This window comes from Trachemys scripta, chromosome 1, assembly GCF_013100865.1.
Source record: "Trachemys scripta elegans isolate TJP31775 chromosome 1, CAS_Tse_1.0, whole genome shotgun sequence".
NCBI lineage: Eukaryota > Metazoa > Chordata > Testudines > Emydidae > Trachemys > Trachemys scripta.
In genome coordinates, this window is record NC_048298.1 from 44,880,063 (window position 1) to 44,893,418 (window position 13,356).

Consider the following 13,356-nt stretch of genomic DNA (forward strand, 5'->3'; position numbering starts at 1 on the left):
ACTTCTTGACACTAATTGCTTGAATATGGTTTGCTATGTCATCCTTATTAGTGATTACCAAACTATATGCCAGTTTGAACCAGATTACTCCTGAGTGTCTTCCCTAACTAGAAATGAGTCAGTCTGACATTGAGTGGAAAGCTCCCAGCTGGTGGAAATTTTGAGAAACTGAAACCAATTATAGTACAGGAGGCTGAGCAAGCAAGACATAGATCAGCTTTTTTTTTTTTTTTAATGGGGATTAACTTCTTTCCCTCTGAACTTCTTGTATGTTTCAGTGCACTGCTCTCTTGGCACCCTATCTTATAAGAAACCAAAAAACCCAGAAAGAATAAATTCATTTGGAATTGGTCCTCCCACTTTTGGGAAATAAGAGTCCAAATGTAAACAGACAATATTAACTACAGGATAGTTTGAACATGTGATAGCTTAGGTTCCAAAAAGCTGCTGATTTGTTACTGGAGGGCATAAAGTTGTAAGTCAGAAAATAATTGGATGATCATAAGTATATTTGTTGAATGTCAGTTATTTTTCTGAAGAAACCATAGGGGGAAATTACCTAAATTCTTTGCAAATTACATCCATTTGAAATCTATAAAGGGAAAACATTACTATATTAAAAAATTCAGTATGTAGCATAATGATACTGAGTTCTGCAGCAACACTGAGACTCTGATAATACTTTACTTGTATAAATGTTGCCTTCCATTCTAGAATTCCAATGTATTTTATGCACAGCAATTTAGTCTTACCACCCCCCAGTGAAGTGTATCACCCATTTAGCGATGAAGAAACTGAAATGAATGACTTGCCCGAGACCACAGAGGAAATCTGTGATAGGTTTGGGAATGGAATCCCAACTCAGAGAGAGTGTTAAATTCTCCCTAGTGTCACAAAATTAAAGTACAATTCTACAGGGTATTGAAGGTATATTCTTGGCCAGAAGAGGCACTGGATTTAGGAGATCTGAACTGAATTCCTAGCTCTACCAGGAAGTAAGTAAATAAGTGTGTGTGTGTGTGTGTGTGTGTGTGTGAGAGAGAGAGAGAGAGAGAGTGTGTGTGTGTGTCTGACTGACTGACTGACTTTGGGCAAGATACTCAATATCTCTGTGCCTCAGCTCCCTGTCTGTTCAATGGGGATAATGCTTCCCCATTGATGCTATGAGAACATTTATTATCTCTGTTGCCGTATCTATAGGGTTTCGTTTGGTGCCTAGCACCAGAGTATCAGAATGTGTTCCACATAAAATCAGTAGCAATAGTGAAGTCTCTAGTGGACTTCATGGAATTTCTGGCACTTTTTCCTTTTGGGGTAAAAACTCAGTTTGGGGTTAAATTAGTGAATGTTGGTGAGGTGCAGCAAAGGGGGCTATATGTATACTTAGACAGCTAAAAGGAGTTATTTTGATGCATTAATAGAACTGAGGGGAAGCTTGCAAAGTAGGAAACAAGGCAATCAGTCCTTCACTTTCCTTTTTTCATGAAATGTACAAAGAACATTTAAAGAAGGGGGTTGGTGGAATTTAATTAAATCAGCATTCAGTGAAATTCATGCTTCTCTAAAGATACTGGCCTATATCCTCAGCTACGGCTGAGAAACATAAATTCCAGCTTGGCAGGTGTGTGTGCGTAAAACTGGCCTTTGTGCTACTTTCATTCTAGGCCATCTAAGGGCTACCCTAAATTATGCCAGCTGCTGAAAGCCCCAAGAGGCAGATGTGGCAGCAGTGATTGCCAAGGAAAGGGAGCCCTAGCCATGCCTAACTTTTCCCCAGCTAGACATCCTACACTAGGATGACCCTTTTGTACCTGGCTACAGCAGATTTTTGTATGACCGTGTCTAAAATGCAAAATAGCTGAACACAAAATCAAGGCTACAATCTATACAGGATCCTCATTACAATAAGACCAGCAGAACTCCTTTAGCTCTTAAGATTTTTATGATCCGTGAGGGCAGCAGTAGTGGGATAAAGTATGGCCCCCTATTAGCAGTCGCACCAACTCACTGCTGAGTATAAATGCTGCCCTTGGGACAATCCAGTCAATTTCTTCTTGATCAGTCAGTAAAGGAGTTCCCTTAAGAAACTGCACCTGATTGGCCATCACTCCAGCTTTTCACCAATTCCAACGATGCCTTGCCAGGTAACCTTTCATATCTGTTGGCTCTTCTTTGAGTGATGGTCCCTATGGCCTTCCACTGAGGGTTACACATGCACACCATGCATTTGGAGCTGGAGAATTTGAAAGTAGTATCCGTTGGTCCGCACATGCGCCTTGGCTCACCTTGTGCTTCCATCCATGGCGATAAAGAACAGGGTGGACTCACCACATCTCCAGTTCCTTGTCGCCGCCACATGGTCCTGGTCAGAACTTTCAGTGTCCATGTTTCTGACGCACTTTTAAATACGATGGTTGTACATAGTTTTATGAGTTTTATAATAGCTTTACCAATTTATTGTAGTTTTAGTGCTTAGTTTAGATTGATCTGGGGGGTTTTCTTCTTCATTATTCCCCCCCACACTCATTCCAATACTCCCCCACCCCCGCGCTTCCCTCCATACCCGCGAGCAAGTATTTTAGACTATGCCCAGGACTCCAGGCCTCAAACTCTGTGCCTCCTGCCTGCTCTCCTTCTCGGTCAGCACCAACACCCTCTCTACTGCTTGGGGGGAGCTCAGAGTGCATCCAGGTGCAGTATTTGCCAGTCCTTCCCTAGTCACACCCAAGAAGGCCAGGCTCTGCTTCCAGAAGCACTTCATGGAGCTAGCCATGAGGCCTCATTCGGACTTAGGCCAGGGAACTCCCCCATACATCAGCCTGAATCAGCACAGAGCACACCTATTGCTACCATATCCAGATCTGGTGTCGGGGGAACCACCACCATGTACCCCATGGTGGGACCTAGTCAGGAGATAAGGAAGTATACCCATAAGCATGGGACTAAGTCTTCCTCAAAATCAAAGAAAGTGGACACGCCTTCCATGACTTCAAGCCATGGAGACGGAACTTGCGCTAAATCCTATAGGCATGAGAAGAAATCCCACACATGGTGGGAAACAGCTGTTCCCAGCACCACTCCACCGGTACCGTCATCACTGGCATAAGATGTGGGATCCTCCCTTTCTGGGAAGGTCCATGGGGCTGGCACCAATACAAATCAAAGAGAGGGTGCCTCCATTTCTAGAGAGATTATTTCTCTGCCATGGGATATGCCCTGGGTATAGGACCCCTCACCATCCATTCCGATAATCTGCACCTTTCTGATGGTACTGCCATTTGAACTGGAGTCCGCATTCTCCTCCTCCAATGAATCAGAAACAGGAGAGAAGCTGACCGTGTCATATCACCCCTACATACCTTCATGGAGACAGTCACATCTATAGCAGCATCCACCACTTCAACCATATCGGAGCCATTGGCACCCCATGCCATACCCCACAACCTCCCTAGGATCCATCCTATTGGTCATATTGGGGACTCTGGTCCCAATTTCACCCCCTTGGAACCATCCCAGTCTACGAGGGAATATTCGCCTGCCTCCCCTCTGAGGGTTCCTGCTCAGATCCACTGGGAGAGGAGGAACTCCTTAGTCCAGTCCCAGCGGTGCTGCCAGAACCGGTGAGATTTCCCTCTTCATTTCCAGATGAAGTGGTTACTGCAGCATCCCCTTCTCTTCTGGATGACTTCAAGCAATTTCAGAAACTGTTGCAGAGAGTCGCGAGGGAACTCCAAATTCCCCTGCAAGAAATCCAAGGCACCCAGCATAAGCTACTTAATATCCTCCACACCTTGGGACCAGCCAGAATTAAATTGCCAGTTAATGACGCTATTCTGTCCTGGGAGGCTCCAGTGTGGCACACCCCTGCACATGCACAGCTACCCCCCCAAAGTGGCCAAAAAACATTGCTATGTTCCTGCCAAGGGGTCTGAGTTCCTTTTTGCTCCCTAGTTGTCCAGGCAGCGACTGAACAAGCCAAGCAATATCACCCTTGATCTACAGCAGCCAATAAGGAGGGCAAGCATTTGGACCTTTTGGGGTGCAAGGTATTTTTCTCGTCTAGCCTTCAATTCAGGATTGTGAACAATCAGGCATTACTAGCCAAGTACGACTTCCTGAATTATAGTAAATTTGAGGAATTTACTGATAGTCTGCCACAACATGATCAGGCTCGTTTTCAGTTGCTTCTTGATGAAGGGAAGCTGGTAGCAAGAACAGCCCTCCAGTCGGCAGTAGATGCAGCAGATACCTCCTCCGTGGCCATGGCTATGGCCATAGTCATGCATAGGGAGTCTTGGCTCCATTTCTCTGGTTTCCCATAGGAGGTACAGAACTATTGAAGATCTCTCGCTTTCAGTGAATCCCATTTTTTTAACCAGAAGATGAAAGAATCACTGCATATCCTCAAGGATTCCAGAGCCATCCTTCACTCTCTCGGCATCCACACTCCTGCCCCAAAGTGCAAATTCCACCGCCCACCATCCAGCCAACTCTGTGGGCCCCCCATTCTACCTTCAGAGACCTGATGAGCCCCCGAGGAAATGCCAGTAAACTCAGTTATCTTGACTCCCGGGGCCCTCTTTTCAGGCTTTGCCGTCACAGCTGCAACCTCTAGCCAAGAGGTATTTCTGAGATGACCTCAAGAGTTACCAACCACTGTGTCTATCACCTCACAACCCTCCTACCACCTTTGGGGTTGTTTAGCCCTCTTTTCCCACACTTTGAGTGCGATAACAATGGACAAATGGATGTTGAACATCATCCACCATGGCTATACAATCGAGTTTATCATGCTACCTCCTCCAAGACCCTTCCCTCCTGTCCTTTTCAGGGACCACTCTCATGACAGCATCCTCACCCAAGAGGTGAACTCCTTATTACAACAGGGAGCAGTAGAACGTGTTCCCACAGAATATCAGGGAAGGGGGTTTTACTCAACTTCCTGATATCCAAGAAGAAAGGCAGGGGGAGACCAATCCTTGAACTCCGACGTATCAGTCACTTCATTCACAAACTCAAGTTTTGTATCATCACCCTGGCAGTGATTAGCCCATCCTTAGAGAAGAACATGGGGTTTACGGCCTCAATATGAAGGACACTTATTTTCACATCAATGTCAATCCAGCACACAGACATTTCCAGAGATTCACAGTGGGCACCTACCATTTCCAATACAGGGTGCTCCCCTTCAGAATAGCCACCACTTCCAGAGTCTTTACCAAAAAAATTTCTGTCGTAGCAGCCTATGTCAAACTTTAGGGGGTCCTCATGTTTCTATATCTTGACAATTGGCTTCTAGCTGCGTGGTCCAGGCAAGAAACACAAGCTTCAACCTCCATGTTGTTCAACCTTCTTTTGTCCCTTGGACTCAGCGTCGACATTGAGAAGTCGATCATAGACTGCACACAGTCTCTTGACTTCATAGAGTCTGACATCATTCAGTCACAGCATGGGCCTATTTGCCAAAAGACATGTTCCAGGCAATGAGCAACATCATAACTTGCATTGTGAGCAATCCTATCTACCAGCCTGGACTTGCCTGTCCCTCCTAGGCCACATGGCTTCATGTACACGTGACTCCTTTTGCATGACTCCACCTTTGCTGTATTCAGATGTGGCTCCAATCCATTTACTCACCAAACCATCATTCCATGGACTTCATGCTAATAGTCCCCACCAAGGTACTGTCATGACTTCAGTGATGGACAGACCCACATCACATATGTATGGGGGGAGTCTCTTTCTTCCTTCTTCCCCAGACAAGACGATCATCATCGACACAGCCCTGGCAGGCTGCCGCTTGGACGATTATATGACACAGGGAATGTGGTCTCCCCAAGTATCCAGGATGCACATAAATATCCTGGAACTCCAAGCTGAGTGGTTTTCTTCCTCTTTTGATGCCATACTTGCAAAAGGAAAAGAAAAAGGGCCTAGAAAAATGAGAGAAGGACCAGATCAACAGAGAAAATGAGCACTGAGCTGCAAAACAGAAATCCAACATCAGAACAAGGGAACATGCACCTATGGGCATGTAGCCTGAAGGATAGCTAAAAAAAAGTCTGTGATGCTGAAGTGCGGGATCTCAAGCAGGAAACCTAAAGGCAAGTTCTCCTTACACTTCCCATAAGCCCAGTGGGTGAACATCACCACCAAAGCACTCCATCCCCCATCGAGCACTGATTCCTTGAAATACCAAGCTCCAGCTCATCAGATGATATAGAGGCTCGGCACAAGAAGCCAAGTTAGGAGACACACAGAGCATGAGCAGCTCCTTGATATGCCTCTGTTGAAGCCCCTAGTCCTCAGTGAGACTGCCAGGAAGCCCACAGTACCAGCTCTAAGACATTGCTCTTGCCCTAGGATGGCCAGTGTAGAAGCTCTTGGAGCAAATAGGATGCTTTTTACGCTGAAGTCTGTGCTCATGCGGGAAATTCCAGTCTGAAAGCCGGTACCTCTGGCCCAGCTTGAGTAAAGATGGCAGAATTCAGCCCTATGTGATTAAAAATGTTCAAATAAATAAAATAAATTAGTTTTAGGAAAAAGCTTTCATTCATTAGCTGCAAGTCTCTGTTAAACTGCATTACAACAGTATAATATCTATAATATAACACTCCTTTTTAATGAGAAAATAAATTATAAATGTAGCTTTGTAGGTTCATTAAATGTTCTCTGTTCTGTTATTTTATAGGGTTTAAATTTAAGTCCCCTGTTCTGTATTGATAAGTAGAGGAGTTAGCATGTGTGACATAAACATAACAGCAGATTTTTATGAAGAGTTGTACAACGAAGCTAATTGCTTTGATGCCTTATAAAATGCAGCTGTCCAGCTATACCATACATTCTTGAGTTATTACTTTTCTGAATTATCTTCTCACCTCTCTATTGTAACGCTTACTGTATTTTTTATTGGCCTATTGGCAGTTACCTTAAATATTTAAAATGTCACTGAGTACATTCCATATTTTTATTTAAAATCCGGAGATCAGTTCCCACTACAGTTTTGAAGGTAGATGAAAGTTTGGGACTGTACTTCTTTAGAGTGTTTTTCTTTTAACAAAGAAGGATTACCTACTGTATTGATATTCTTCTGTTATTTAAGCAAAGAAGTTTCTAACCCCATATGGCAGTGATTTGATATCTGCATGTTTCAGAAACATAGCTGACTGCATTTGTGCTAATATTATGAATTTTGATATCTGGCTACATGTTTTATTTTGTTAGCATGATTTTTTTTTCTGTCAAAACTATATTATAGCATGGTTTGTAATAACTATATAAGCTTAGTTAATTATCTTGATGATAAATTGGAAACAAAAATTGTAAGTTATTCCAAGGTGCTGTTTTGGAAATATCTGTATTTTACTTTTTGACCAGTGCTATGGTGTAAGTGCAGTATGTTAAGGTTGGGCAGAACATGCATTTTCTCTTCCTCTGTACATTTCCTTAGCACAGGCAGTACTTGTTTCCTGGAAAAGATGAAAGAGAAATGTATATCCTGTCCTTAGGCCCTACCATATAAATCCGAGCAGTGCCTAGCAATCTTATTCTTCTCGTGGGAAGTTAGACTCAAGTATTAGCTGGTTTCAGTCTCCAAATTAGGAATCTGCAAACAGGTTTTTAAAAGTACCATCTGTTCTGCAGCAATAGTGAAGACAGATTGAGATCCCCAGTGCCTCTAGTGCCTAGGGCTAGTTCATCTTTCTGCTCAATACAGTTTCTGCCACAGCAAATCAGCTACTATATGAGTAGAAAGGAGCAATAAGAAAACTGCTTTCGTAAGAGGGATAATATCACTATCGTCACCTCATTTCTGTGGTGACAAGACATATTTTGGAGGAGAACTGATTTGGCCTATGCTGCATGCTAAGCAACTACCCTCTGTGCCTTGTGTGTGTGTGTGTGTGTGTGTGTATGTGTATGTGTGAGAGAGAGAGAGAATAACGTAGCTGAAATTGACGTACCATAGGTCAAGTTACCGCAAGGTCTACACCGTGGGGGTTCGACGGGAGAAAATCTCCCATCAACTTACCTTACTCTTCTCGACTTACCTTACTCTTCTCGTCGGGGGTAGAGTACAGGGGTCGACTAGAGAGTGATCTGCAGTCAATTTGGCGGGTCTTTACTAGACCTGCTAAATTGACTGCTGGTGGATCGATCTCAGAGCGTCAATTCCCGCTGTAGAGTAGACCTGCCCATAGAATTGTAGTATGACTACACCACACTTTTAAATAATATTGCTACCCTGACATTACATTACAAAAGAAAGACGCTGCAGTATGAATTTCAAAGATGATGATTGGCTGATTATGTGATTTTTTTTTTTCCAACGAAGAAGAGAAGAAGCTCTCAGCAACAAATCAGCTGATCGGATAGATTTACAAAACTACTGAATCTTATGACCGGCACAAAAACATCAAGTGGTATTTTACTAGCATAGGACATGTACTTGATTAGGATTTTGAAAGGCCAATTAAAAGTTTTAGATGCTTTGAAATACTAGTGGCTAGTGAAGACAGTTTTGAAGAAGAGCCGGTATGGCAGATAGTGAATTTTAAAACAGTCCACAAAGTAAGATGGTGTCCTTCCAGCAGCAGTTTGAGGGTTTTCATACACACCTACCCCTCTGCTTATTGTTCACACTAAAGTAGTGTTTATTCAGTGTTTTAAATTTAGATTTAAAAAGAATGTAACTTAAAAGTGCCAGTGGTGCTGCAAACCTCTGTTAAAGGGACTGCTGAGCTTCTGGGGATGAGAGGAGGGAGAAATGGTCCATATAGTCCAGGGAACCTTTCTTGTTCAGAGGAGGTGAGAGAGAGAAAAGTAAGAAGAGCAGTATCAATCATCAGCTGGTATAATTTGGCCTAGTTCTGCTGAAATCAGCTTAGAATCTGGAATAGTCAGTATTGGGGAGTAAGAGTTTAGAACCAATCCTCACGTGTCCCATTCCACATTAAAATATAGTACCTCAAAAATGGCAGCCAAGCACAAGACATTTCAAAATCATTTTATAAGAAAACGAGCAACTGAAAACAGAAGTTTTAAAATGGAAATGTCACTTCAACCTTAGCTCCATTTAGTATTATTGCTGTGATGGGGTAAAAATTAATGTGTCTCTGGATTATTTTATTCCAGCCCTAATACTGAATCTTGTGTTTATCACCCAAGAGATCTCCTGCTTTCTCCCTGATTTAAACATACATCTCCCTAACCCCAGTTTACAGCTGTCATCCTTCCACAGGGGCTCCCTCTACCTAATGAAGGAAAGAGAATATATTACCTCCAGAGTGCTTCTAATCCCTGCTCGCCCAGCAAGAATAACATTTAGGGCTTCTGAATGACAATGCAGAGCACTACCATTGTCCTTGTGTGATATGTTAAGTTTTTATTGAAGAAATGCCCTGTTAGCTTTTTTTTACAAAAGCAACTTCTATTAGAGTATTGGTTCTAACTGGTTAAGAAAGCTAAAACTGTAACTGTTTCACCAGGACCTGAAAATTTATCCTTTTCCTGTGGCTATCATGCTTCCAAAAGGTGCAAGATGCTGTAAACAGTAGACACTCACTGTTTTGCTCATTTTTGGTGTTCTTGGTTCTTACTATGGATGTGCTTATGCTAAAAAGATGCTTTATTTTATTCACAGGATGGGATCCGTCCTCTCAGCAGCAATCGCACTGTGGAATGCACCAACAGTAAATCAAAGACTGAGTTGGGTGTTTCAAGAGTTAAATCTTTTCTTCCTGTTCCCAGAAGTAAAGTCACCCAGCCTTCTCAGTACGCAAAAAAGCAGCAGCAGTAATACAAGGCAAATAGAGGCAGATGATGATAACTCAAAAGAAAAGATTTGGAATTTGCACAAAAAAATACAAATAGAAAAATCTAATAAATAGATCTGCCTAGCATACAGTTTTCAGTGTTCACGTAATCTCTGTATTAAAGAACAAAGAACTCAAATATGTAAATAATTTTTTAAAATTAAAATGGTTTCCTTGTAATGTAATGTGTGTACGGGACCACAGTTTAATTTGTATGTAAATAAGATGTTCATAATGAAAATATTTTATTGCTTTAATCTGGAAATTATATTGATTTAAACTTAGTAGTGGGAAGTTATGCCAACCTCATAAATGGGTTTTCTAATATGGAAATTACTATTGCTTAAATGATTTTATTCAGGGGTATCACCACAGAAAAGTGTGTGTGTGTGTGTGTGTGTATATATATATATATATATATATATATATACAGTATATAAATATATTCTATGAAATTCATGTGTTGCATAAAGATGAGTTGCACAATATGTTCAGTACTGGCTTAAAGCTAATGTACATGCATTTTAAAGACTGAACATGTTTTTATCTTCACTTAATGAAAAGTGAATGGAATGTGGCAATAATTAAAACGATTGGAAACTTAGATCAATTACTTTCAGCTACAAGCCATATTAAATATTTTGATTACCCCACAGTCTGCCTGCTGAAATGTGCTTTTGTTTCTCTCTTGCTTATTGTAGGCTTCATGTGTTGGAACTGTTATGAGTTTGCATTATGACTCCTATCTTTAAAAAAGAAAAGGGAGAGAAATTATAATGCAATAAATCAGTTATTTCACACCACTTCCCACTCTTTGGGATGGTCGAAAATTTGCTCCTCTAATAATGGAGTTCTTAATGTATGATGTAAAACTTTTCTACTCTTTCAATAGCATTTTAAAAAATGAATATAGGAAATGATGTTTTACCAAAACAGATCTTATTGAAAGAATTACAGCACAAGTTTAATTACACGGTTGTTCAGAGATAATGTATCAGCAATAACATGAATTACCATGTAATTACCATTTTTTATAGTGGATTTACTATGTAGTTGCTGTGAAATAACATTTGAATTGCAGTTAACCTGAAATATTTTTTATCTCACTACAGACTTAAATTACTTTCCCATTAGAGGAACTGTGTATATGTGAAGGAAATATTCCATCTATCCATCCACTTTATGGTGGCCACAATTTATACTTGTGAATAGTAATAATGTGGATACAATCACTGTCTTGGTACCTTATCATCTAGTCAGAAGAGGAGGATACGTAGCTTCCTTAAGATCAGACCTCAGTGCCACCTGGTGAATTATCAAGAGGTTGCTTTAAGAGAGGTATGGGCAACATGCTCATCCCTGCGCCTTCCAAAAGAGCACTGTTCAAGTTAATTTTGGAAGGGGCAAGAGTTACATAAATGTACTCCTAGCACTTCACCACAATGAGTAAGGCAGCCATCCCAAACTCATGTCAATAAAACTTTTGTATTGCTCCATGTTTGTCTGTCTCTTGGTCTTGTGTGTGTATATTGTATCTGTATGAATTTAGAAGGATTAAATTGCTGATTTTATAGTTATCTCCTTTAAAATATATTCTGGGAGGAAATGCATAACTTTCAGCATTGTTGTCTTACAACCTGTGATGGGGTGTCCACCCCACACAAGGCCTGAGAGGGTTAAGGTGGTAAGGTTGGCCAATCAACTGCCTAGGCTGCACCTGAAAAAGGAGCCAGGGAGCAAGGATTAATTAGAGACAAGGCTCAGCTGGATAGGAACAGGAAGGGCCTGTATAAAGCCCAGGAGCTGACAGCCAAAAGGGACTGCAGGGAAGTAGTCTGCAGTCATTCCCTGAGAGAAGGGAGGTGTGTTTAGGGCTATAAAGGCAAGGAGCCTGCAGTTAGTCCCTAGGAGGAGGGAGTTGTGTGGCTGGCAAACCCAGAGAGGGTACAGAGCCAGAAAGGTAGAAAAGGATCAAGGGAGAGCAGCCAGGCATAGGATAATGTAGACTTTGGCTGTGGAAGATAGGGCTCCTGAGCTGGAACCTGGAGTAGAGGGCTGGCCTGGGTTCCCATACCAGGCACTGGAGAGGTGGCACAAACCAGGCCGTAGAGAGCAGACTGCCTGGGATGGTTTGCTCTGAAAGATACCCAGAAGGGGAGGACTATAGTGACCTGGCCGGAGGGGCAAGTCACAAAGAGGAAGCTGCAGCTCCTGGAGTGAGAAGGAGCCACAGAGCGAGAGAGGACGACGGGTGGAGAGACTACCAGAGGAGGGCGCAGCACCTGGAAGGAGCTAATCCCACAGCGGCCAAGAGGAGGCGTCCTTAGCGGTGAGTGGATCCCGTGACAAACCCCAGTGACGTATACATTCTTGTGCGGTAACAGACCTCCAGTGATTTCCAGTGAACGCTGACAAAGAGTTTTCATATCTCCTGACCTTGTCCTCAGTTTGAGTGCTGAAAATGGGACATGTATCTGTTTAACCAGGACCAGCTCTAGGCATCAGCAAACCAAGCATGTGCTTGGGGCGGCACAATTCCTGGGGCGGCATTCCGGGAGCCGGCCCTGTGTTTACCAGCATCTGGTTTTCAGCAGCATTGATCAGCTGAAGATCAGAGGAATGTGCCTTAGCATCTGAGTACTGAAGCATGGTAATTATAGCTTACTCTGTGTGTGAAGAGTTGTTTGTAATGATCACACAGGATGCAGCAATGTGTTTGTTATTGCTACATTTAAAAATGTCTTTTGGGCCTCTAATTATCTTCTCCTTCTGTGAGCCATGGTCCCTATGTGTATTCCACACATGGGTATGCATGTGCACCAGATGCCTGAGACTGGAAATTCTTCAAAGCCGTGTCCATTGTCCTGCACATGTGCAGTAGCTCTCTCCTCACGCTTCTTACCAAGAGAATAAGAGGCAGTGCAGGCTGATGCCTCTCCACCACCTTCTTTCTGCCACCTGGCCTGAGTCAGAATAATGTTCTCCTTCACTCCCTTGTATAACCTGCAAAGACAGAAAATATTTTTAAGTAGTTATGTATTTTATAGGGCTGTCGATTAATCAAAGTTAACTCATGCGATTAACTCAAAAAAATTAATCACGATTAATCACAGTTTAAATCTTATTGTTAAACAATAGAATCCCAATTTAAATTTATTAAATATTTGTGGATGTTTTTCTATATTTTCAAATATATTGATTTCAGTTACAACACAGAATACAAAGTGTACAATGCTCCTTTATATTATTTTTATTACAAATATTTGCACTGTAAAAATGATAAAAGAAATAGTATTTTTTCAATTCACCTCATACAAGTACTGTAGTGCAATCTCTTTATCATGAAAGTGCAACTTACATATGTTGAATTTTTTTTGTTACATAACTGCACTCAAAAAACAAAAGAATATAAAACCTTAGAGCCTACAAGTCCACTCAGCCCTACTTGTTCAGCCAATCACTAAGACAAACAATTTTGTTTACATTTACAGGAGATAATGCTGCCCACTTATTTACAATGTCAGCTGAAAGTGAGAACAAG

At 41.9% G+C, this 13,356-nt stretch overlaps 1 protein-coding gene across 1 annotated transcript in view; it reads left to right on the top strand.

Annotated features, from left to right (window-relative positions):
* Window positions 1-11,311, top strand: part of CTTNBP2 (cortactin binding protein 2) — a gene marked incomplete in the record, with an annotated part of 189,493 nt that extends 178,182 nt beyond the window's left edge. Inside the window, 2 exon segments of the mRNA XM_034768791.1 lie at window positions 9,644-9,783; window positions 9,785-11,311. Of these exon segments, the coding sequence (XP_034624682.1) occupies window positions 9,644-9,783; window positions 9,785-9,890 (246 nt within the window).
* Window positions 11,312-13,356: the final 2,045 nt, after the last annotated feature.